Below are 25,666 nucleotides of genomic sequence, written 5' to 3'. Positions count from 1 at the left end.
AGCTCTGAACGAGGAGGAACCGAGGGAGCCCGCACCCCTCGCTCCGAGGGCTCCCGCTCCCGGGGGCGGCGGCGGGGCGGGAGGGGGGCAGGTGACCCCCCGCGCCACCTCCGGGCACCGCGGAGGGAGGCGGAGGGGGGGGGTGGGGGGGTGGGGGCACCGGGTGCCTCGGTGCAAACGCTGCTCTCGTCTCTCCGTGCTGGGAGGGCTCTTTGGAGAGATCTTAGGAGCCTTTCCGAGGGGCTGATATAGATATAAGGACATTTCTACATCGCGTCACGTGACATAATTACCACTAGAATCAATCAAGATGAATTGCACGTCAGCACACGGTGGGGATTTTTTCTTAGTTGATCCTGTCCAAACCCTCTTGTGCAATAGATGGATCTTGTTCAATGCATTGAAGCCTCCCGGTTGCTCGCAATCGCAAAAAGGAAGACATGACCGAGTTTGACGATTGCAGCCACGGCGCATCCAATATGTATCTGCCAGGGTGCGCTTATTACGTCTCACCCTCAGATTTCTCGACGAAACCCTCTTTTTTGTCGCAATCGTCGTCCTGTCAAATGACTTTTCCTTATTCTTCCAATTTACCTCATGTCCAACCTGTGCGCGAAGTGGCATTCAGGGAATACGGATTAGAGCGCAGCAAATGGCAGTACAGGGGCAGTTACGCTCCCTATTACTCGGCCGAAGAGGTGATGCACAGGGACTTTCTGCAGCCCGCGAGCAGGAGGACGGAAATGTTATTCAAAACGGACCCTGTGTGCGGCCACCACGGAGCGTCCCCCGCCGCCTCCAACTTGTACAGCTCGGTGGGCAGGAACGGCATCCTGCCGCAAGGCTTCGACCAGTTTTACGAGGCGGCCCCCGGACCCCCGTACCCGCCGCACTCCGAGGGCGAGGGGGACGCCGAGAAGGGCGACTCGAAAGCCCAGAACGGCACTTGCGGTAAAACACCTTCTAGCCAAGACAAGAAAGTGACACCAGCCAACAGCGCCGAGTCCCCTCCTGGTGAAGCTGTTGCAGAGAAGAGCAACAGTTCAGGTAGGTACCGGCACTGAACTGGGGGCGAGAGCACGGGGCCAACACTTTGTCAAGCCGCATTTTATGTGCAATTTTATAAGCATCCAAAGGATTTTATATATCCTATAAGATTTCCTTTACCGTTGTAAAGCGTGTTTACGATAGGAAACCAATTTAGGTGGGCTTAAGGTATTCTTGGAAGAGGATATTAATTGTTATTAAATTGTTGATATGGAGGGGAGGGAGACGGAGAGATTTCACAGGTAGTGCTCCGACTTGCCTTCGGTTTAGAGCTTAAGATCTTCGTTTGTTTGGGGCGGGGTGGGGGGGGAGAAGAGTTTGAGAAACTTGGAAATTTTCCAGCCCATTTAAATATCTCTCAGTGTTGCTCGGTGTGCTGTCTTTTAAGGAGAAGTTGTGAAATATTCGCTTTTTTTTTTTTTTCTTTTCCTAAGTCACGCAGAGAGTAAAAGTTCCAGGAATATTTTTTTGAACTGCTAGAGGGCTGCTTTCCAGGCAATGGGATATTGTCAAAGTCTCTGATCCCTTCCTAGCCCAGCATGTTCATAGCAACAGCATAAATCAGTTTCTTCTCTCTTGAATTTCAGCAATTCCCCAGCGATCAAGGAAAAAGAGGTGTCCCTATACCAAATATCAGATAAGAGAACTGGAACGGGAGTTTTTCTTCAACGTATACATAAACAAAGAGAAAAGACTACAGTTGTCCAGAATGCTCAACCTCACCGACCGGCAAGTTAAAATCTGGTTCCAGAATCGAAGGATGAAAGAAAAGAAACTGAACAGAGATCGACTTCAATATTTCACTGGGAATCCCTTGTTTTGAGGAAAAAAAAAAGGAAAAAAGGAAAAATGAAAAAGAAAGGAAAATTAAAAAAAAAAAAGAGAGAGAGCGCGCAAGAGTAAAGAAAGAAAGAAGAAAAAAACAAAGAATATATTGGTCTTTCTGACCTGCCATCTGAATGCAAAAGTAATTTGGTTTACATGACACATCCTCCCTGCGGAACTAAAAGTTTCATTTTCACGTGCAACTCCACACACTGAATGGCCACTGGAGATTTCGGGGCTTGGCGGAGCAGATTCCTGATAAAGGGAAACTAGGGTAAATCCTACTGTCCACTCTCGAGTGTTTCTCGCCAAAGGTGCTTTTTTTTTTCCTCTCCTACAGTTCCAGCAATGGACCTGCAGTGTGTCTGGTAGTTTTTGCTTACGATTCATTGAGGTCGGGGGGGTCTGTTGTTGCGTTTGAGCTAGGGTAACACTCTCCTCCCTTTAAGTGAATGCGGTTAATTTAAGAGATGGTAAATGTACCTTCGCTATATATAAAATATATATATATATATGTTTCTATTGTCATCCAAAAGCATGGGCCACTGTCTTTTTCATGTGAATAAATGGTTTATAGTAAAGTTAAGGTTATAACTTCCGTGCACTGTATGGATTTCCATCTCCAAAGGATCCGGGCTAGAGCCAAGTTCAGTTAAATAATAACGGCAGGGAGCGTAGCCGGGTTATTTTGAACGCGTTTTAAACAACTAACAGCTTAGCTGTCTAACCGCCCCTTTGTAGGTACGCGGAACCTCCCGCGTCCGCCGAGAGGCAGAGCCAACATGGCTTCTGATGGGGCTACGATTGCTAGAAACAACGAAAAAGACTTTCTTTAAGCTGGTCAGGCTCCTAAAAAAGCCCAGAATCCCCAACGCCAGTGGCTGTTTGGTTGTTAGTGAAGGGCAAGGCAGAAAGACGGCGGCTCGGGGCGACTCAGACAAGAGGGAGCTATAAACAATTGGCAGGAGTTGGGGATTGGGGAAAAAAAAAAAAAAAAAAGAAAGGGAGGAAAAAAAAAACCACCACAACCTTGGAGGCAGAGGGGTGGATCTCTGAAATGTCGATCCTGGGCAGGGCGAGCGCAGCGCGGAGCGCAGCCCCGAGCCGCGGGCCCTACGCGGGGCGGCTCCGCCGAGGCTCCGCTCCCCTCCGCGCCTCTCGCCGCTCGGTCCTGCGGGACCTGGCGGGGCTGTTTACAAAACCTTGAACTGTCTAGACAACACCATAAACCCCGAGGTTCTAAACAGCTTAATTGGGTTGTATTATACACCTTCTGGTGGGTGAAAGAGAGATTTCCGCAATGTGCAATAAAGGCGAGGAGTGAGGAAAGAATTTGCCTTTTTTGAATAGGACGAAGCGGCTCTCGCTCCGCTCGCGGGCAGGGAAGGCAAAAGTGCCCAAATAAGTCAGGAAAAAACGAGAATTCAAAAAACCGAGACGTGGAAGCGGAAGGACGCATGACTTAAAAAAAAATTTTTTTTGAAACCCTTTAGCAAGAAAAACATAAGTGTCTGCCTTTGAACTTCCAAAATGTCAAGGTCATCACCTTTAACCTTTCTGAATAATTAGGCGCCTTAAGGTTCCTCTGTTTTTTTCAACCACCACCCACCCTCTCGCTCCCTCTCCGTCTCCTTCCCTCCCTCTCTCACACGCACAGCCACACACGCTTAGGACCGCGGAGCTGCCCGCGGTAGCAAACGCACCATAACGCAAAGAAAATCCCGGCTGGGTCGAGGTGAGCCCTCCACGGCGGGCTCCCCCCGCTTTTCTTTTCTGCTCCCCGAGAAATTCCAAAATCTCCCTTTATTTAGCTTTAAAAAAAAAAAAAAAGAAGAAGAAGAAAAGAAAAAAAGAAAAAAGTTTTTTTCGCTTAAAAAATAATGCGGGGGCTGTAGGAAACGCTTCATAGTTTAGGGGAAAAGAGTATATTTCTATGTTGCTTCCCTGCGAATGCGCCTTTCCCCACAAAGCCCATGAATTAGAAATGCGCAAAGTCGCGGGCAGTTTCTCAAAGCGTTTCTCCTGACCTTACAGCAAAATTCTCTTGTCTCTCCCGAGCCTTAATCCACAGGGCGAGAACGAGTCGTTTGATTTTCCGTTCCCTGCAGTGCTTTAACAGTCTATCTTGGCGCATTATTACGCCTTTAAAATGCTAAGCCAGGGGAAAAAAAAGAGCCGCGGAAACAGAAACACCCCAGCATTAATCTTGCATAAATGCTCAATGATAGCAGGTTTAAGTTTCTATTTAAAAAAAAAAAAAAAAAAGGAAAGAAACCCATGACCGAGAGCAAATTGAGCTGAGGAGAAAGAGCCTGAGAGAGGAATAATTGTAGGAATTGCGCGGTGCTTAGCGCCCAGCGGCCACGGGAGGGCGCGCCCATGTGCTGAAATGCCGCAGCCGTCCTGGCGTTCAAGTCTATTTTCTCCCTAATAATAATTCCACTGCTAATAAAATATCTAATATATAAGTAACGATAAGATTTCAGGGCCTTCCAAATGAGAAAATAAAGCATCAAAAAGATTTATTAAACAAATAACCCGTAACCGTGACGTGCTGGAGAAATATGCCACTTTAAAAGATTTTTTTTTTGAGGTCGTAATCTTTTATAATGCACCCGAGCTTTAAAAAAAATCCCATAATTTTAAGAAAGGAAAAAAAAATACCCCGGTGATATTCAGAATTCGTTCCCTAGAACGAAAATCTGTTTACTCCTTTAAGGACAACCTTAATGCGGGTGGAACAAAAGTAATATCAAAAGCATCCTTTTCCACAGTTTATCTTCGATTCTTATTCGAACCTTTTCTTAAATAAACCTTTAGGTACAGAAAGCGTAATTTTAAAAATCTATTTTGTCTAAAAGCGAGATTAACGCTAGATCCCGAGAGTGCTTATTTCTTTGAAGAAAGACAGAGAGACTAAAGCGAGGGAAGATATTTTTAATATCCGAACATCACCTTGCCAAAGCATTGCTGAATGAAATCCTCCTCCTTAAAAGTACTATGGAGATCTATTAAAATGAAACTAGAGATTAGAAAATTAAAGTGAAGCTTATGAATTTCCTGGATGCTCTCCAGTGACCGAGCTGGTTCCGTTTTTCTGGTTTTGTGTTTTATTTTTTTTTTCCCCTCCAGCGCGCACTTTTGGGCAGAATGTGAGGAAAGAAAGAGCTTCATTTCTTTCTGCTTGTTTGCAGAATTCATCGAAATCTGTTTCACGTTGGCTCAGCCATATTCCGCTTTTTTTAAAGACCCTTCTCTCGGGAAAGCGTTAGTTGGCACTTTGTCTGCTGGGTTGTTGGTGTTGTTAGATGGGGTTTTGGTGTTTTTTTGGTTTTTTTTAAGAAGTTCATTGTTAACACTTCCCTAGAAATAGCCTTTCCGTCGATAATCAAATGGCATTGTACAATCCCAAATCCTCGGGATCCCTGACGCCAAGGGTAGCCCTTGCAGGCACAGCCGGAGCCCGAAGAATAATCCCTTGGTGTCTCGGTGGAGAGACCCATTTCGAGAGGGAAACGTTTAGCAGTTTGTGTTTGTTTGTTTTTCCCGGCTCCTTGTGAGCCCACACCGAGCCCAGCCCCGCCGGCTTCATTCGAAGGGCTCTAACCCCTCGCAGTCACCGTGAGGCCGGTCCCAGCGAATCTGAACGAGAGATGGGAGCCAGGATCTGTTGTTAATTAAAAAAAAAAAACACCAAACCCAACAACGTAGGGAGATACGGAAAGGCTGCTTTCTTATTTTTGTAATAATCGCGTAAAAGCGACGATTCTGTGCCAGTCTCTAACCTCTCGTATTCTTTTTTTGTTTGTTTTACTCCTTTCTCTGTTTGACTCCCCTAGACAGAAAAGGCTGTGAGCTATTTCCAAACGTCCTTCAAGGCGAATGAAAAGGACATTTGCTTATTTTCTGATTAAACTACAAAAGCGGTAGGAATATGCCGAAAGATAAATGTGCAGCCCCAATCCCGAGGCTGAGGGCTGCGCCGGGGACCAATCTACAGGCTAAAATCTCATCATATCAGATAAAGCACTTTTGTGTCCACAGAAATATGGAAATCTTATAGAGGACGGGCTGAGGCTTTGGGCGAAGCTAGGAGTGCAGTCAGAGCTGCTGTGCGCTCAGAAATAACACCTTCGAAGACATGGCAAGCGTGTTATTTTGATTATTTTAGAAGCTTTCATATTTAGGAAAAGACATAATGTCATCAGCTTGCCGTCCTGTGCCCCCCTGCCCCCGCCCTGTGTCAAAAAATTCCAAGGAATCTGAGCCCTCAGCCCAGACACCGACTCTTTCTATGAAAATATGGCACACAGAAATCCGGGCAACGTGACAGTTGCGTTATTAAAAGGAGAAAGGACACAATGTCGTAGCCAATTTTTTTTTCCTTAAATAAAAACTATTCTTCGATCTCCCTACAATATAACAACGTGGCATAAAAATCTGCACGTTCAAAGGCAACCTAAACAAAATCCTGAAATCGCGTAGATGAAGGGAATTTTACTAAACGCTTCCTGGGTTCCAGCCTGTTTTTAAATGAAATATTTCTCGCAATACCTTTGTTACTGAAGGCATCTGCAGAATATCCAGCCTATTTCGTACTTCTCTCTCCCATCCCCCCTCCCATAATGAGACACAAACACAGCAAATTGCAGCTATGAGTATCCTCAGCACAGCCAAGACAAGAAATAATCATATCGCCAGTAATAAGGTTTAGGAAGATAAGGCAGTGAAAATTAAGCCCCGCTGCCATGTCTGGTAGCCTCGAGTTTTTAGTCCTGACATTTGCTAGAGGAGAAAATTGTAATGTCCACCTATGCTTTATTGCAAACAGTAATTTACATCTGCATGGACCCATTGGTTAGGTTGTGGGTTGGTTTTTTTTTTCTCCATCGCTCGGAAAAATATGAGGCTCTGAGAGGAAAACCTTTATATTAATGTAGATTGTATATCTCATTTATTGCACAATATTGATTTATTTATTAATGTTAATTACTTGATTCTATTTTAATATGATTTAAAACAAGAGTGACATTAAATGCCCAGAGCCAAAGTCCCGAGTTCCCCAGTGGCTCTCGCATGTTTATTCAACTTCTATTTACATCAAACTTAAACTTTCCTACCGTTCATTTTCAATAAAAAACTGCTGCCCGTTTTAAAAATCCCTCATGATTTATCGTGAGCGAAGGGTCTGACGGAGCCGTTTGCCAGTCCTGAATGCGATATTTAAATCAGTATCATCACAAGCATCATCTGAGTTTCCGTGTAACGACACGCGAGAAATTCATAATTTCAAATGAAAAAAAGAAAAGGCAAAAGAGAGCCTTCACGTGTAATCAGGAGCCCAGGAGCCAGCTCCTCCAGCACCAGCGGGGCTGGCGTGGAAAGCAGCTCAGCGATCGCTTATTGTTTTAACTTTGCTGCAAACCTCTGGGCTGATCCCGCAGCCGGGAGATTTCTGGGACCCCCTTTTTCCGCAAGTGTAAATAAAGATTATGAAAGAGCCGTCTGATGGGCATAAAATTCCTGATTAGATTTAACAGTCGAGCCCTAAGCTGCGTCCAGGAAAATAGTATTTTGTTTCTTTAAACTCTGTGGGTCGCCCGGGCTGTTGTGGAAGGAGAGGAAATTGCTGGAAGGAGCAGGGGGGGGACAAGCGGCGCTTCTCTCCCGGCGCAGGCGAATCTTTAGCCGTGATCATGATCTTAAGCGGCATCTCGCCGGTCCCTCGCTCAGCCCCCGGCGGAGAGGAGCCGGCCCGGAGAGGGGCGCGGGGATGCTGCGGGGAGACCTTGAAAAGCAGCGAATATCGCCAAGGTAATATTGAAACTCTCCGGCGAGCCAGGAGCCGGAGGCTGCAGCTGTAAAAGCCGCCGTCTCTTAACCTGACAATGATGTTGTATTTGAACAGCTGCGATAAGCTTTTAAAAGGTCTGTCCCATTGCCACAGCGAAATTTTAAATGGGGTTATTGTTTCCAGCGGGGTAAAGTGCAAAACGTCCAAACGCCAGGAAACAGGGGAAAATTCAAACCCACGCCGGGGAAAACGCGTGTTTTCAGCTGTGTGAAAGAAGCATTTAAATGTTTTAAAATCCTTTCACGTGCTGCCCGCTCTTGGGGATCTGAAAGGGGGTTTTGATGGGAGAAAGGCCCAAAATAAATAGGCGGATAAATCCGAAACCAAAATTATCCACAAGTTCACTTTGTCTTGATGAGAGTCCTTGACAGCACTAGCCCCAGATAAGAAGTACTCCAGTTCCACAACAGTTTTTAAAAAAAGACGTAAAGAAAAGAGAAGAAGAAAAGAAAAAGAAAGAAAGGAAAAAGCGCAACAAACAGTTTATACCATCACTATTTAAAATGTAGTAGCTGCGGGTGTCCTTATGGGTACGAAGTGGACACGAAAAAACACTAAAGCACGTTTAAAATATTGGGACGGAAAAATCTGATTTGCCATGCGGACAGTTGCTGTTGCCTTCGGTTTGTTTTTTTTTAATAATACAGATGCATTTTTCTTTCTTCTTAAAAAAAAAAAAAGGAAAGGAAAGGAAAAGTCACTCGAAGAGTTGCAGATAGGATATGAGTTTTAATGAGTAGTATTACAGAAGGAGGAATTATCTTTATAATGCTTTCAGTTTCCAGGGCAAGTGAAAAAAAAACACTTTTTTTTTTTTTTTTTTTTTTTCCCAGGCGGTCGGGAGAGAGCATTGTAAAATAATTTTAGGAATGCAGCCTCCCTATAAAACCCGAGTTATGACAAAAGTCTAGCTTTTAATACTTGACGATTTGTGTTAAAACAAAAATTGACCTTCTCGGTTAGCAGCGAGGGAAAAAATCAATAGTATAATTTTCAATAATTCATAACGCGAACGCCATTATGCTAAGTCTTAACTATTAATCTTATCCTTTACAAAGTCTCGATTGATTTGTTAATAAAATATCTTCCCGTGCGCGGCAGCAGCGGGTATAACTCTCGAAAAAGCCTCAGAAGCAAGAAAATTACCAAGTAGCCCGAGAATGCAGATGAGGCTTTTATCGATCGCCCCCGATTCCCTTTAATACGCGTTAATAAATCCCGCAGCCTTTTGTCCCCGCACCCTCCCCGCGCGGGGCGGCGGCCGGAGCGCGGCGGCCGCCGGGGGTTCCGCACCCGCGGAGGCTCCGCGGCGCCGGCCGTGGGGGGTGCGGGGGGGTGCGGTGCCGGCGCGGGGGCGCAGGGGGCGCTGTTGACCGCGTTGGCGGCGCGGGGCGGCGCGGGGGGCGCGTCAGCGGCGGGGCGCGGGGCGGCGGGCGCTGCCATTGGCCCGCGCGTCATGTGGCCGCGCGGAGGCATCCGCGGCTGCACGGGAATGTTTTCCTAGAGATGTCAGCCTACAAAGGACACAATCTCTCGTCCTCAAATTCCGCCCCAAAATGTCCTTTCCCAACAGCTCTCCCGCCGCTAACACTTTTTTAGTAGATTCTCTCATCAGCGCGTGCAGGAGTGACAGTTTCTACTCCAACAGCGCCGGCATGTACATGCCACCTAGCACAGACATTGGGACCTATGGGATGCAAACCTGTGGACTCCTTCCGTCTCTGGCCAAAAGAGAAGTTAATCACCAAAATATGGGTATGAACGTACATCCTTATATACCTCAAGTAGACACTTGGACAGACCCGAACAGATCCTGTCGAATAGAGCAACCTGTTACACAGCAGGTCCCCACTTGTTCCTTCACTACAAATATTAAAGAAGAAAGCAATTGCTGCATGTATTCCGATAAGAGATCCAAACTCATTTCTGCAGACGTCCCTTCCTACCAGAGGCTGGTGTCTGAATCATGCCCCGTTGAGAACCCCGAGGTTCCCGTCCCAGGATATTTTAGACTGAGCCAGACCTACGCCACTGGGAAAACCCAAGAGTACAATAATAGCCCTGAAACGAGTTCAACTGTAATGTTACAGTTAAACCCTCGCGGCAGCTCCAAACCGCAGATATCTGCTCAACTTCAGCTGGAAAAGAAAATGAATGAAAACCCGAACAACCAAGACAGCGCCGCTAAAGTCTCTCAAGTGGAAAGTCCCGAGCCCAAGTCCACGTTGCAAGACGAGCGGAGCTGCCTGCCCGAAGGCTCCGTGTCCAGCCCAGAGGTCCAGGAGAAGGAGAGTAAAGGTCTGTATTACCGAGTTTAAGCCGTGCCGTGGTTTAACTCCAACATGCCAGCACCATACAGCGCTGCTCGAATATACTAGCGAGCATCACAGCCATCACATTTAATGCTAAGGAGTATCGGGCTGCAGGTGCTGTGTCTCTGAAGATTTTGGCAGGCGAAAAAATGCCACACAAAAGGGTCCAAAGATTTTTCTGTAGGGATCTGCCTGTCTGGCGCATGCAGACCGCCTCTGTGATGCGGGGATGTAGCCGTGTGCTCCTTAACGCGCTGCAGCAGCCAAAAGCAGCCCCATACCTCTAAAAAAAAAAGCAGGTCTGGAGGTTGTAAAATACGACCAGCTCAACTTTTCTCTCGTAATATTTCGCTGATTATTTATTTATTTATTTATTTATTTTTCACTGAGCATTGCTGCGGTTTGATTGCATTTACAGTTAATTACGATCCTATTAAAATAGGTGAGGAATAGGTGCTACCAGGCTGGGTAAAGTTGGAAACAAATGCACAATGAAAGCAGCAGCCCGCTATCAGCCTGGTCCAAAGGTGGAATATTTCAATGTGGTGCTTTAGATAACCTTGGGTTGGTCTCCAAAAGTACAACAGTATTTTGAAATGCGTTTGAAAGCTAAAAGTGACGGTAATCTGATTTTATTCACGCTTTAAAAGTGCATTAAAGCCTTCCTTTTGAACGGCGTGTGTCGAAGAATCCCAAAACGCGAAATTATCTCCTATCAAAATGTACTTTGCAACCTCTAGGTCGATTTTTAACCTGCGTCTGCATGGAGATTCTCTTTATCTGAATTATTTTTAACACTCCAGGTCTAGGTTGATGTGGGGCAGATTTGTTTCTGGTGGGGGAGAAAAGAATCTAAAAGGAAAATGGGTGGAATAAAAAAGAAAGGCGGCGAGGCAGAACGTGTTAGTTCCTTGTGTATGTTTTTGGCTGGAAACCCGTCTCTGCCTGCTCCTAGGTGCGCTGGTGGAATTGAGCTGATGGCTGGGGGGAAGCTGCTTCAAAATCCGGTGCGAGGGTGTTTGGTAACTGGGATGTTTTCGCAGCAAGTGTCGTGGGAGCCCGAGGCGGCCATGGCGGGGCTCGACCCGTTAAAACGCGGCCACGGGGCTGGTGGCAGGAGAAAAATGTGGTTGAAATGCTAAATGCCAGCTGGAAAGTGGGGAGCCCATTTCTAGAAGGGGTCGGGGGGCACAGCCTGGCAGCAGGTCCCCTCTCTGTGCCCACACCCCACCCGAGCTGCCTTTAACGCCTCCATCCACCATATCTGCCAGACACTGCGGAGGAGGGGTCATGGCCAAGGGTATCTCTAACAGACTGAGGGATTTTTGATTTTTTTTTTCCCTTCTTCTTCTTTGATTTTGATAGAGGAAATCAAGTCTGATACTCCAACAAGCAATTGGCTAACTGCAAAGAGTGGCAGAAAGAAGAGGTGTCCTTACACTAAACACCAAACACTGGAATTAGAGAAAGAGTTCTTATTCAATATGTATCTCACTCGAGAGCGCCGTCTAGAGATCAGTAAGAGCGTAAACCTCACTGACAGGCAGGTCAAGATTTGGTTTCAAAACCGCAGAATGAAGCTCAAGAAGATGAGCAGGGAGAACCGAATCCGGGAACTGACCGCTAATCTGACCTTCTCTTAAACCCTCACCCCGGGGGGGGCACCAGTGAGGAATGGGCACAGCACCACCACTTGCTAAAAGCAGGAGAGACTCTGGCAAAACCCGGCATTTTCCAGTTTTGTTTTGGTTTTTTTTTTAATTTTTATTTTTATTTTTTTTCTGATAGAATGTGACTCTTCGTCCTTCTTTTAGCGCTGCAAGTGAATATGTATTACTATGATGGTATATATAAAACCTAGCACGTGTAATTTATTTTTGTTCTCATCGTAATGCAGGGTAACTATTATTGAATATTATCATTTGGTCTTAACTTATTGGAACTGTCGAACGTCCAAGCAATGTGACTTTTTCATGTTTTTACTAACAAAATGGTATTTATGTGGGGCTGTTACACGGGCCATAACATTTTGAGTACGTTCAATACTTTAAGAGAAAAAGGGGGGGGAACTTTGGGGGCGGGGGGAAAGAGAAGCACATTATAATGTAACTATCCTCGCAAATGAACTTAGAGATTGTCCTTCGTAAAATGGGATATTTCCTTCTTCTCCATTGTAGACATTTCCTTGTGGTGCATATGTGGAATAGTAGTCGTTCAGCAGCAATATGTCCTCTTGTGCATGTTCTGTTCGCATGTATAATGCAATAAACTCTGTAAACTACTGCCGTTCCTTTCGTCTTCTACAAATGTTTAAGTATGGATGCAGGTTGGTCTCCTGATCTTTCTCTATCAGAAAGTCTTTCGACCGATGTACTTTGCCATTTTCTGGTCTTTGTGTGTGTCTGCCTGGTTTTCTTTCTTTTCCCCCTTTTTCTTTTTCCCTTTTTTTTTTTTTTTTAATCCCCTCCCTTCCTTTTTTTAGGGATGGGGTGGAGACTGGTGCGGGAAATGATGTAAACCTAATTCATTTATAACTGTGCCTGTAAACAAATGATTAATTGATAAAATGTTGTGTGATGTTCGCAGTCTGACAAACTGAGTGGGAAAAAAAAAAAGAGAGAGAAAGGGGAAAAAAAAAAAGAAAAACGTAGTTAAATATTATGACCTAAACTGGACATCCTCATCCAATCAACTCATAAATGGTAAGTGATACAAAAATCTTTCTAGTACAAGCTGTCAGCAATATGTGTGTCATTTTATTTGACGTTCGTATGTTGATTTAAAAAAATACCAGTCGCTGTGTGCTTACAATGTGTAGACTTTGATTCCATGTCTTTACTCATTTAAAAAGAAACATCATAGTAAATGCAAAGCTGGGTAAAAGTAAATGTTATGGAGTTCGGTTCTTGGTCAGCTCAAGAGCTCTCAGAAGATGGTGGATGGGAAAATATTGCCTCAAACATCTGGCAGGGTTGGCTTCTTTGAGCAGAAACGCTCCCAAACGTGCTCACAAAAGTACATCAGTCTCTTCAGTCCTACTTTTGTCACCCTGGACCATTTCTGTTTGCCCAGAGATCGTTTTATTTCGTGCAATTCCGTTTTAGTAGCACACATCCAGATAATGAAGTTCACGACTCTTAACCCTTTCTGTACGTAGCTGAAAAATGGTATTAGCAGAGCTCTGCGCTGGAAACTGAGGAAGGGCGTGTGCGTGTGTGAAAGAGAGCGGATGGGCGCTGTGTGAGCAGAAATACTAAGCAGAACTGCAAATGGCTCGCAAATGAACATGACTCCAAACTGAAGTGCAAATGCTTGGGCATACATTCACCTTCAAGCAGTACTGGAAAACCAGCGTGGCTGCTGCTGGCGCTGGGAAACCAGCTTCCTCGCTCTCAACGCCCAATCCTCCTCTAAGCAGTTTCTAAATCAAGAAATTAAATGGAAGATAGGGCCGATGCTGTCTGACTTGGTGATACTGATACTGCTCCCATTGCAGCTGGTGGCGTTGTATTTCGCTTTCTTGTCGCTGATATTTAATTTAAGCCAATACTTTCTCATGCGCATGTTTACTCGTAGGGCAGGGGTATGTTTTCCTCACATCAAAGCAAAACCATTTTGAAGCTGCGGGAGCCGCAGGCACGTAGGTATTTTGCTCTTGCTTCTCTTTTGGAAAATAAACAACGAAACAGCGCTCAAAAAACAAAACAAACCATCCTTTTTAAATGTTGCATACACTTTAACCGCCTTTTCTTTTCCTTGAAAAACACTCGCTATATCACCAAAGAAGTTTCAGCGGTGGAAAGCAATTAGCTGGCTCCATACCAAGTGTTTAACGTACATAAAAAAGGAAGCTTAGTCTAATTTCCCTGCTTTATCAATTTATGTCTGCGTGAAGCGAGGGGCAGTTATTCGACACTCCACAAACGCTGTTTCTGGGGAAAAATATGTGTGCAAATCAAAGGAAAATGCTGAACTGAGATGACAAAAAAAAAAAAAAAAAAAGGAAAAAGGAAGAAAACAACCTAGGAGAGCAATAAATCCTTAAATAAACAGGAATTTCAGTCCCTTCCTGATGCCGGCCGGCGGGTAGGGAGTGTTTTCGCAGCGCTGCGGCGGTGCCCTCGCCGGCTGGGCTCCCACTAACCCTGTGCCTCTCCTCCAGATCCCCGCACGGCCGCCTCGGGGGAGCAGCCACGGGCAGAAGACCGTGGGTAATCCGGTTTTCGGTACTAACCGGGCACCGCTTGGCTCGGGAGAGGATAGCCGGGCCGGGGAGGGAGAAGGGGGGGAGGGAAGAGAAGGAAAAGAAAGCAAAGCAGACTAAAAAAAAAATCTCTCGTAGGCATTGAACGTGGCCAGGCAGGCCCCGTGCGGCTCCCCCTGACCTAGGGAGGAGGAGGAGGCTCCGCCGGCGAGCGGGGCCCCGGGCCGGTCCCCCCGGCCGCGCTGGGCACCCCGGGCCCCGCGGCCCCGGCAGCGTGTGCTCAGCCACACGTCGGTTGTGCTCGCAGACACAGGCTCTGCTGTTCCCATCCGTCCGTTTTATTAGGGACACATTAATCTATAATCAAATACACCTCATAAAATTTTTATTGAAAGGCATAAAATCATTACAGAGGTCTTCCACCTGTTTTAAAACAACACAACGGGCATCTCTTTTTAAAAGTGTGTCCTTCCCATGGAAACTTTCTGTCCGGGAGGGGGAGGGAGAGGAGGACGGGACGGATAATAATACCCGCACACGCTCTGAAATATGGAAGTACCGCAATGTGCTTTTACTGTAACATTTTCCAGTTTTATGAGAAGTCGTTACAGTCCCAGCTTGCGATGGTTTGTTTTTACAGGCAAGAATCCCCCTTTCCCAGCGGGTTTCCTCAGCAGCTTGGAGTGTGATTAGCAAGCCAAGGCTGTTGGATTTATTTAAACACCCTGCCTCTCATTGATTAAGAAATGAATGGCAGAAATCACTCAAAGGAGGTGAAGAAATAGTCCGCGGCCGTGGGCAGCCGGAGCGGCCACGCCCGCCGCGCCCGGGCAGGGCGAGCTGGGCAGGCAGGAGGGCGAGCAGGGAGGGCAGGAGGGCGAGCAAGGAGGGCAGGAGGGCGAGTGGGCGAGCAGGGAGGGCAGGAGGGCGAGCAAGGAGGGCAGGAGGGCGAGCAGGACGGGCAGACGGGCGAGCAGAACGGGTAAACGGGCGAGCAGGGAGGGCAACTGGGCAACCGGGCAGGGCGGGCGCCCCCGGCGCGGAGCGGGCGCGCAGGCTGCGCGGGGCTGTTGTTGATGATGATTTTTTTTTTTTTTTTTTTTTAATCACAGCAGCCCCAGTTTAGCGGATTGATTTACTCGCAGTATTGGTAAATATGATCACGTGGGCTCCGCAACCAATGGTTGAGGGTTGCAGTCTGCAAAATACTACGATTGTTCTCCGGGAGGGTATCATATACAGTTAACAGTGTAACCTTTTATATGACTAAGAGGGGAGCCTAAAATGTCGTCTAGTGGCACCATAAGTAACTATTATGTCGATTCTCTCATAGGCCATGAAAGCGAAGAAGTTTACGGGAGTAGATTCGTCCAGGGAGGTCACAGTGCGACCTCCAGGCCGTCAGGTGTTGCAGAGAGTTCAGATTTTTCCTCCTGTAGCTTTGCACCAAAATCCACCGTGTTCTCCACGTCCTGGTCCGCGGTTCCCCCTCAGCCGCCCGCGGCCATGACCGGGATCTACCACCCGTACGTGCACCAGCCCCACTTAGGGGCCGCCGACGCCGGCCGCTTCGTGCGCTCCTGGATCGAGCCCTTCCCGGGCTTCCCGGGCGGCGGCGGCGGCGGCTCCGCGCCCGGCTCCGGCTCCTCCAACGGGCGCCACTACGGGATAAAGCCGGAGACGGGAGCGGCCGCCTCCTCGTCTTCCTCCTCCTCCTCGTCTTCCTCCAAAAGGACTGAGTGCTCCTCGTCCCGGGAGTCCCAGGGGATCGCGGTGACCGAGTACACGTGCGGCTCCTTCCTCCCGGAGCCCCGGGAGAAGGCGGCTGCGGGCAGCTCCAAGGACCCCGCCGCCTGCAGCCACAACCCCAGCCCGAGCAGCGATATGAAGGAGGAGAAACAGCAGCAACTTGACCCAAGTAAGTAAAAAAAAAAAAAAAAAAAAAAGGGGGGGGGGGGAGAGAAAGAGGGAGAGAGGCAGAGAGAGCGGCAGAGAGAGAGGGAGAGAAAGAAAGAAAGAAAGAAAGAAATTGCCCCTTTGATTTATTGCCGAAACCTGTAAGGCTCGAATGTGCAAAACTGATAGTTTTACTAACCTATAAAAACGTCTAGACGCCTACCCCAGCGCAAGCAGCAACAAGCACCCATAAAAGACTCCACATAACCACCTACCATCAAGACATCATTTGTACAGTAAACAGACTGGGGCATTAAGTCTTTTATGATAATTCCTCCAAAGTTGTGAAAACAGTCCATCCTTCGTTAAATTAATTTAACGACCTTTCTCCCTCCCCACCCCGTTCCCTCTATACCTCCCTTCTTCCAGATAACCCTGCAGCAAACTGGATCCACGCTCGTTCAACGAGGAAAAAGCGTTGTCCCTACACAAAGTATCAAACTTTGGAACTGGAAAAGGAATTTCTCTTTAACATGTACCTCACCCGAGACCGCCGTTACGAAGTAGCTAGGATTTTAAATCTCACAGAGAGACAGGTCAAAATCTGGTTTCAGAACAGAAGAATGAAAATGAAAAAGATGAACAAGGAGAAAGGCAATAAAGGAGACTAATACTGGGGTAGAAATGTAGCTGGGGAATATTGATTTAGTTCTGAGTTTGGGGCTTTCGTGTTTTGTTTTGAGTTTGGGTTTTTTTGGTTGTTGCTTTGTTGATTTTCTTTTGGTTGGTTTTATCTTCCCTGCCCTCTCAACCCCCCCATACGTTTCTCCTCCTTCCCCACCCCCCCTTAAATTGAACTTTAAATCAATCTATCTGGTCTAATTTTTTGTTTTTTAGATAGATGTGAAGCGTGGTCTGTCAGGTATTTTGGGGAATTTTGTCTTGCTCGCCAACGTGTTTTGCAGAGTCGCTTCATCCCCCCCTCCTCCTTCCCAGACCGTTTGGTTGATGATATTGTGAGTGCACGTTAGCTTTGGGAACTCCATCTGATGTTAAGTGTTTGACATGTTTCTTAAAAGTGGTGTAGTCTAGATAGTTACTTTGCCTAATTAAAGGTAAGAAAACTAATTATAACTACGATAATAAAATATATATTAAATTACAGTCGCTTAAAGCAACGGGGGTGCCGTGTTGTCCACGATTTACTGGGAGGAAGCTCTACCCAGAACCTCTGCTTTCTAGCTCTGAATTTCGCTGCTTCGCAATAGAGGCCACGGGCTATTCCGCCCCCTCCTAGGGCGCCGTTAGCAGCTCGTCTCGCCCTCGAAGCCGCTCGCCATGGGCCTGTGACTGCCCCGGTGCCCCGTCTCGCTGCCGCCGCTGCCCCCGGTGCCGGCTGTACTAACGAACGCGCCTCGACCCGCGGACCCTGTTGTAACCGCTGTGCAGTTATCACACAATAAAGTGACCGAACCCCAGCGCTGCGGTGAGAGGACGAGTCTGTGCGCCCGTCGCGATGCGCCCCGCGCCGCCGCCCCCCGCGGCCCCCGAGCCCGCAGCCCCGCCGCCCCGCACCTCCGGCAGCCCCGGGGAGGCCCGGTGCCCCCCGGCAGGCCCCGCTCGGGGGGCTCGGGGGCGGAGAGGCCCTGGAGGTGAGTCCGCTCCCGTCCCGGCCCCTGGAAGCATCGGCGGCCTCTTGGGATAACGTAGCAAACATTTCCGCGCGGGGCCTTCAGGGTCAGTGAAGCAAAATGATGCCTATGCGCTCAAACATTTTTTTTTTCCCCTTTCTTCTTTTTTTTTCTTTTTTTTTATTAATTTATTTTTATTTTTTTCCGTTTCGAACCTCCGCGCTCTTTAATCTGGAGTTTAGGGAGCCCTGGGGACACACACGGCTGCTTCCAAACCTTCGGCTTTGTCGGCGAGAGCTCGTTGAGCGCCGCGTTTCATGCCTTCTGCGCTTATAAACACACATGACTGTACCGAGATAATTGAGATGAAGTTCATTGTAAAAAATTGCTTTGTTTAAAGAGCATCCATTAAAATGAAGGACCCGTAAATATTTACGAGCAGTTCGGTTAATTCAGGATTAAGGGGAGAGCTGAGAGACCTGGGGTTTAGCGCTTTTTACCTCTGTTAAAAAAAAAAAAAAAAAGGCAAAAGCATGCAGTGCCAGGAAAAGGTGTTGCATTGCTTCCCATCCATTGTCGAGAAGATACCTATAATTCTTTTAAAACAGGAAGAACCGTGGTATAATAAAACCATTGAGATGGCTAGACGTCTGGACCTAATGAGTTTACGATATGCTATGGCGCTTTTCTTTGAAACCACCTTATTTTGATGTTTGTGTTTGTTAGAGGGAAGAAAAAAGCCCAAAAATGCAGACAAACCAGGTCTTAAAATCTTGGACTATAAATTACAATATGTCAGCATTGGGCCAAGGCAACAGACTCAAAAAAGACCCGAAGGTCACGAAACTGAGAGATTTTACAAAGTCCGCTGATTTGTTGAAATGTATTTTACGGGGTATTCTGTTGCGATGAATCCTATGGCGTTAGTCTCCATGTTTTCTAAAATAACCGTGGAGGGGATTGATCTATAACTAACAACGCGTAAACAATATTCTTGCCACACGACCCTCATGCTGATGCCTGCAGAGGGTCTGGTAAGAAAATGCCACCCAGCTTTTTTAATATTTTATTTCGTGCAGATTGACAGATTTTACCTCGAATATTTACTTTTATTTATTTATTTCTCCTCCTTTTCTCCCGTTCGCTTCCTTTACCCGCTTCTGCGCTTATTTCAAAATGGCAGAAAGAAAATCAAAGGTGTCGACCGGCGAAAGGCAGTTCTTCGATGGAAATGAATTTTAGTGTCAAACTGAACAATAATTTAGTCCCTACCCGTTGGTTGCGTTAATATATGTTTGTACATATGCACAGTCGCGTGCGCACGCATTGTACAGAATAATTCACAGGCGTGTGTGATGAAGGGGAGGGTGAACAAAGATTCATCTTTACTTTCATTTACATAAATCAATCCATAAATACATAAATGCACGGGGCAAACAAAACAACATGTTCAAGACAAAAACGTATAACTCTGAAACTGCCACACATGGAGAATTCGTGGTGTAATATGTGGGGGAACACGACTGAAAACGCGATAGCAGCCGGTCTTCAAAGCTCAGGCGTCTTTCCTGCCTGCCATGTGTAAACGAGCCGCATTCTTTGTATGTAGTTAATTATAGCACTGGGGGAAAAAAAAAATGAAAAAAGGATCACAGAAATGTGCCAAGGAAATGGCAATGGCCTATCTGCTAAGAAAATGGGGGGGAAAAAGGAAAAAAAAAGGGAAAAAAAAGAAAAAATAAGAGGAAAAGGGAAGGGGAGAAAGAAAAAAGAAAAAAGAGGGAAAGAGAAAAGAAAGCAAAAGGAATAAGGAGGAAAAGCGACTGTCAAGGAGCCCTCGGGAAGAGCCGCGGGCGGCCGAGCCCCCGCGCCCCTGTGGAGTCGCCCCGGGGCGCTGCAGCTACCGCCGCCGCCGCCAGAGGGCGCCCGCGCTCCACCCGAGCGCCGCCGCCGCGCCCCGCGCAGCGCCCCGCACCCCGCCCTCCGCGCCCGCGGGACCCGCGGCGCCGGGGACGGGCGGGAGGGGCGGCGGAGGTGTCCCTGGCGCGGACTCCGCGTCCCTCCGAGGGGTGAGGCGGTGTTTCCGCGCCGCCGCTCCCGCCCGCCCCGGCCTCCTGGGATTTGGCTGCTGTCTCTCTTCGTAGCACCAAAAATCCTTGCGACCCTCCCGCGGCTGCCCGAGGGCCCCTGAGCCTCCCCGGCTTCTCGGAGGAGCCTGCGCCGGGCGGGCGCGTCCCTGCGGGTGCGGGCTGCGGGGCAGCCGGGCTGGACACCCAGACAAAGCGAATTAACGGGCACGGGGGCGGTGGGGAGCGGGCTGGGGCGGGGAAGGAGCCTGCGATGCCTTTTATGTAAACAGAAATATATTTTGTCCGTTCGCACCAGACGGTCACACGTGGCTCCGGCGGGGCCCATGTTATATTTCACCTTCGTTTCTCGCCTCTCTTCGAAACAGGGCGGACTCGAGCTCCTGGGGGTGTCCGTCTGAGAAGGTGGCTCCCACTGCGGGACGAAGCGGGGACGCGGCGCTCCTCGGGGAGCGGGGCTCGCTCACTGCTACCCGCTCACCCACGCATTATACTTCTTTCCCCCCCTCTCCCCTCCCTCTTTCTGCCTCGGTAATGACGTCCACTGGGGGTGAAATGATGGAAAGTATATTCACGGGCACGATTCCCATTAAGTATCAATTAACCTGGAGCCTCATCCGTGCGTGCGCGGCCTCAAGGGTAAACGCGCATCTCATTTCCCAGCGCTCTGCCCGCCGGGGAGCGAACGGCCCGCACCGGGGCCCGGCCGGAGCCCCTCGGCCCCCCCTCCCCGCCCCCCCGCGGGGCCGCAGCGCTCGCCGGGGGCTCCGAGCCCCGGGGCGGGGGGAGCGGGGCGGCGGCGGCGGCTCCCGGCGGGGCCGGACCCGGGCAGGGCCGCGCTGGGTTTGTTGTTTTTCTTTTTTTTTTTTTTTTTTTTTCTTCTCGCCCGAGGAGCGGCACATGTAAACTGAAGCCAAGAGTCCCCCCTGAGCTCATGGGCGCGTTGGTGTGTGTGTGTGTGTGTGTGCGCGTGTGCGCGCGCGGGCCGCTGTGTGCCTAATAGGAAATAGTAAAAGCAGCGAGGCAGGTCATTTTGGGAGCGATTATATTCCAGCCCCGGTCACCGCGGAGCCGGAGAGCGGGAGCGGGGCGCTCGGCGGCGGCGGCGGGATGAGCGCGGCGTGAGGCACCGGCGGCGGCGGGGGGAGCAGCCCCGCGCCCGCCGCCCCCGCTCCCCGATGAGCTCCTACTTCGTCAACCCGCTCTACTCCAAGTACAAGGCGGCGGCGGCGGCGGCGGCGGCGGCGGGGGAGCCCCTGCACCCCCCGTTCTACGACTGTCACTTCGCGGCCGAGGTGAGCGGCCGCCACGCCGCCGCCGCCGCCGCGCTGCTCTACGGGACCGGCGCGGCCGCCGCCGGGTTCCCGCAGCCCGGGGCCGGCGGGGCGGGGGGCGGCGGCGCGGCCGCGGACTTTTACCCCCCGGCCGGGGGGAGCCCCGCGGCCGCCTACCAGCCGCCTCCTCCGCCCCCCGCCGCGCCTCCGCCTCCTGCCCCCTGCAGCGGGGTTACCTGTCACGGGGAGCCCGCTAAATTTTACGGATACGATAACTTACAGAGACAGCAGATTTTTACGACGCAGCGAGAGGCCGAGCTGGTACAATATCCTGACTGTAAATCGTCCAGTGCTAATATTGGCGAGGAACCAGACCACTTAAATCAGAGGTCGTCTCCTGCTCAAATGTTTCCCTGGATGAGACCGCAAGGTTGGACGCAGTCAAAAATTTGCTTCCGTCTCACGTCTGAATTTCAAACTTTCTTTTCCTCCTCCGGCTTTTTTTTTTTTTTTAACTTTTTTTTTTCTCGCTGCCTCCGCTCCCTGCCGCTGCCTCCCTCTCTCCCTGCCTCTCTTCCCCGCGACCCCTATCGCTGCGGTGCCTTGCGACCATAAAGCGATGCAGGGAGCGAACAGAACCCTCTGCAGAGGCGGCAGCCCCGACAGCAGCCTCGGACCCACACGCTTGCCCGGCTCCCGCCGCCGCTGCTGAACGGGAGGGGTGCGGGGCCGGGGGGGCGGTTTCCAGAGAATAAAATGACCTCCTAATCTCGGTTCCGCAAACCCCGACGCTGGGGGGGGAGAGCCGAGGCGCTTGGTGCATCTGCTGTTGCTGTTTTCCCCGCACCCGCGTGTAAAACTCTAGACTCCCCCGTGCCCTTCGCTTTCTCTCCCTGCGATTCCGCGGGGCTTCTCTCGAGGGATTTCCAGAGGGAGCCGAGCCCTCTCTCCTTGTCTGCGCCTGGTTTTGAGCGGCCACAGCGATCTCCAAAACCCTGTGTCTTTGTTTTAAACAGCAGCGCCGGGTAGGAGGAGAGGAAGACAAACATACAGCCGATTCCAGACTCTAGAGCTGGAAAAAGAATTCCTCTTTAACCCCTATCTGACCAGGAAGAGGAGGATCGAAGTGTCCCACGCACTAGGACTCACCGAGAGGCAGGTAAAGATCTGGTTTCAGAACAGAAGGATGAAGTGGAAAAAAGAGAACAACAAGGACAAATTCCCCGCTTCCAGACAGGAGGGAAAGGAAGGGGAGGCCAAAAAGGAAGCACATGATCTGGAAGAAGACAGAGCCGAAGGCCAGACAAATTAAATTTTGCCCTAAAAGTCCTTGTGAAAGGCTGTTTAAAAAAAACCAAACAACCAAACCCAAAACTCAGCGCCTTAGCCCAACACGTCGGGCCGTCTCCTCCTCTACGTGGTCCTGCCGGGGCACGAGTGACCCCCTGTCCGTCCGCTTGACATTTCTCTGCTTCGGGTGCTTAATTTGTTTGTGGTTTTGTTTTGTTTATATTCAGAACACTCTCTAGATTTAATAGTTCATCTACTTCTTTCGGAGATTTGATGCAGAGTTTGTAGCAGTACGTTTCTAATTATATATATATATATATAAAAATGCATTTTTTTGCAATCTGAAAAGGCGGTGATTGTGGGAAATGACGTAAACTTCCAAATAATAAATGCCAATAAGCAATACATTTAACAGTGCTTTATTAATCAAGACAAGTGCACTTGTACTATTTTAATTCTCCTTCTTATCTAACGTTGAGTAAATTAAATAAATTTAATAAATTTGAACAAAAGATCTTAGAAATATATTTAACCTTCTGCTATTGATATTTGATTTAAATAAATCGATTCTATTCAAATAGAAAACGTAGTGGTTTCCTGATGCCGGTTTTGTAATCCACTCGTCCAGTGACCCTCAGAGCCTCTCGGCGCCTGGACTAGCTCTCCTGCGCCTTTCCCCGTCCTTCCCCCGATGCTGGGTGTTTCAGAGGGCCCTGGGAATGGCACATTGGATATAAAACCTAGTTTTCCCTCCCTGCCGCCTGCACACCCGTCTCCGCTACCGACACTTCGGGGGTCGCCAGCCGCGGGCCGTCGGCGGGGACTGCGGGCTCCGCCTGCCCCCCGGTTCTGCCCCGGGATCCCCTCGACGTGCGCGCCTGGGCCCTTCCTCCGCCTTTTCGTGCCCGCTGAGCCGCGGGACACGTCTCGTTCCTCGTCGGGACCCTCCGCTGCCAGCCCGGCGGGGGCGGCTGGGACCTCTCCGGCCCCGAGGGCTCCCCCCGAGCGGCGCGGGGCTCCCCGCCGTGCAAACCGCCCCCACAGCGGGCCTGGCCTCCCCTGTGGGTGGCGGGCAAGCAGGGAAATGCAAAGGTTTTGTGGCCTTGAGTGGGGCTGTAACGATCTGTGCTCCCAAACTACGCGTAAATGCAGAAAACCGATATTTCTTCCCCTGGAATCTCACGATAGGGCTCGGGGGCTTCCGCAGCGGAGGCCGCAGGCAGCGCGGGGAGAGCCTGTGGGCCGCTTCCTCGCAGCCACGGGGAGAGCAGCGCGATCTAATCAGAACATTTAATCCCTCTCGCCCTCTCGCCCCTCTCTCCGCTCCTCGGAGGGAATCAGCGCCCGCGGTATCTGAGCGGACGGCCGAATCCTTTGTAGGAGCAGCAGGCTGAGGGCTGAGGTACGAGATAGAAAGCCCTACCAAGATTTCTGCGTCATATTTTTCCTCGCCGCCTCACGCCCACCCCCTCATCCCCCCCTCTTCGAGTGATGGTTCCGTAAGGAGAACCGCAGGGCTGCGCCATCGCTGCGGCAAACTCGGCAAATGTAGATTATCTGCCCAAGAAACAACGAGCAGGGAACCGAGCCGGGGCCCTCGCTCGGGAATTCACCTCCAGGGGCCTCGGGAAGCCGGTGCTGGGGCCCTTCTCCCGCATCCCTCGCTCCACTCCCGGGAACGGACCCTGCCCGGCGGGAACCGCCGCCCCCGGGCTCGGGATTCGAACGGCGGGTTTGGTTCATTTCGTTTCCCTTCTTCTCACCCCCCGCCCCAATCCCGCCGCCCAGCCAGGCAGCTCCCGCTCCTGCGAAGCGCCGGTTAGGGGAAGCGAGCGGAGCTATTGTTCTCGGTCTATTTTAATCGCCTAATTGGTTGAAGGTTGTAAACGCGGCAAACCCGCAGCAAAGCGGTGAAGTAAACCTTTTGCTGCATGGATTTGCATAAATATACCGGTACCCCTCGAGTCCAGGAAGGATGAGGGGCTGGCGGCGGCGGGTTTAAGGAAACCCAGTCGCTCAGTGTGGAAAAAAAAAACCCGCTGCCAGTGGCACCGTCAGGCTGGGGGTCCGGGCAGGGAACGGGCCCCGTCCCTCCGCTGGCGGCCGAGACGGGAGCAGCGGGGTCCCGGCGGTCCCCGTTCCGCACACCCGCGGCGGGGAGCGCATCACGGAGACCTCTGCATCCCAGCCGAGCGCCTCCAGGGCCAATATTTGTCCGGGGAAGAGCTGCTGCCGGGCTTGTTTTTAATTTCCAGACAAACAGATTAAAATTGAAATATTCCTGACGAAGTTTCCGTTACTGTTGCTCTCCCAGGGCCGACTGGGAACGCAGCCACGCAGGCAAAAACTGGCTTCCTTGTGCGCACATCATTGGAGAAGGCCTGGTGGTAACTGGGATCTTCCCTGTCCTGTTTGTTAAGAAAAACAAAAAATAGCTGTAGTTGCTAAGCTATTTCCCCGCGTAGTCTGGCAGCCGAATCTCTCTCTCATTCGTACTTGGACTCTCGCTAAGAAAAAGAAAAGCGAGCCAGAAATCAGCCCGAGCGGTCAGTAAACCCCGGGTAAAACCGGAGCCATCGAGCTCCTGAGCAAGGAGCGGGATTTTGGCAGGGAAAAGGCGTAGCTGCGCGGGTCGCGGATGTAGCGCGCCCTTGATTTCCGCGGATCTTCTCCGCGAAAGGTGCCTGGGCCGAGGGACACGCTGCGCGGGTGCGGCATTTACGGGGCTGCAACTGTTAAAAAGATATTAAAAAGATGTTTAAAAGATATTAAAAAGATGTTTAAAAGATACCGCGTTCTTCGGGGGGTTTATTTTTGTTCGCTCTGTTTTCCAGGCAGGTACTATTAGCACGGAGGCCGCTGATCGAGAGCTCCGCTTATTCCCTCAAACGAAAATTGAGCAAGAAAACACCCACAACATTCCGCTGCGGGTCGGGCACTCCCTGCTGACGCGGGGCCGGCTTTAGGCTGTTCGAGCACTTTCTAAGAACCGGGTTTTCCCTGTCGGTGCCCCGGTCCCGGCGCCCCCGGGCAGGTTTTACCCGCACTCGGGGTGGGAAAGCGGCTCCGGCTGTTTTTAGGCTTCAGCGGCGGCCGCTAAAGGGAATGTGGTTTCTTTTTTTCTTTTAGGGCCCGGTGAAACGGGGCGGGGGGGGGGGTGCAAAGAAAGCGGGTAAAGCCCCATTTCGTCGGGGCGAGACGCAGAGCCGGGGGGACAGGGGGGTGCCCCCCGTTGGTGCCGCCGCG

The 25,666-nt window shown here is 50.0% G+C and overlaps 4 protein-coding genes across 5 annotated transcripts; all 4 read left to right on the top strand.

Moving 5' to 3' along the window:
• Nucleotides 1-440: 440 nt before the first annotated feature.
• Nucleotides 441-1,870, top strand: HOXD11 (homeobox D11). The gene is made up of 2 exons (XM_069861783.1): nucleotides 441-1,047; nucleotides 1,635-1,870. The coding sequence occupies exons 1-2, from the start codon at nucleotides 441-443 to the stop codon at nucleotides 1,868-1,870; spliced, it is 843 nt and encodes a 280-aa protein (XP_069717884.1).
• A 7,347-nt stretch (nucleotides 1,871-9,217) lies between these two features.
• HOXD10 (homeobox D10) lies at nucleotides 9,218-12,338 on the top strand. Its single transcript, XM_069861782.1, has 2 exons — nucleotides 9,218-10,024; nucleotides 11,404-12,338. Exons 1-2 carry the CDS (start codon nucleotides 9,283-9,285, stop codon nucleotides 11,679-11,681), a joined length of 1,020 nt encoding a protein of 339 aa, XP_069717883.1. The 5' UTR covers nucleotides 9,218-9,282; the 3' UTR covers nucleotides 11,682-12,338.
• A 384-nt stretch (nucleotides 12,339-12,722) lies between these two features.
• Nucleotides 12,723-16,945, top strand: HOXD9 (homeobox D9). Its single transcript, XM_069861074.1, has 4 exons — nucleotides 12,723-12,740; nucleotides 14,201-14,249; nucleotides 15,576-16,160; nucleotides 16,568-16,945. The coding sequence occupies exons 1-4, from the start codon at nucleotides 12,738-12,740 to the stop codon at nucleotides 16,807-16,809; spliced, it is 879 nt and encodes a 292-aa protein (XP_069717175.1). The 5' UTR covers nucleotides 12,723-12,737; the 3' UTR covers nucleotides 16,810-16,945.
• Nucleotides 16,946-20,861: 3,916 nt separating this feature from the next.
• Nucleotides 20,862-22,947, top strand: HOXD8 (homeobox D8). Of its 2 annotated transcripts, XM_069861788.1 has the most exons (3): nucleotides 20,874-21,151; nucleotides 21,413-21,560; nucleotides 22,147-22,947. In XM_069861788.1, exons 1-3 carry the CDS (start codon nucleotides 21,035-21,037, stop codon nucleotides 22,440-22,442), a joined length of 561 nt encoding a protein of 186 aa, XP_069717889.1. In that variant the 5' UTR covers nucleotides 20,874-21,034; the 3' UTR covers nucleotides 22,443-22,947. The 2 variants fall into 2 exon arrangements, with proteins under 2 accessions (XP_069717887.1, XP_069717889.1); XM_069861786.1 differs by having other exon boundaries at nucleotides 20,862-21,560.
• The last annotated feature ends 2,719 nt before the right edge of the window (nucleotides 22,948-25,666 follow it).

This window comes from Phaenicophaeus curvirostris, chromosome 7, assembly GCF_032191515.1.
Source record: "Phaenicophaeus curvirostris isolate KB17595 chromosome 7, BPBGC_Pcur_1.0, whole genome shotgun sequence".
Lineage (NCBI taxonomy): Eukaryota > Metazoa > Chordata > Aves > Cuculiformes > Cuculidae > Phaenicophaeus > Phaenicophaeus curvirostris.
Note: the sequence above shows the minus strand (reverse complement) of the source record. Positions and strands in the feature narration are given on the sequence as shown.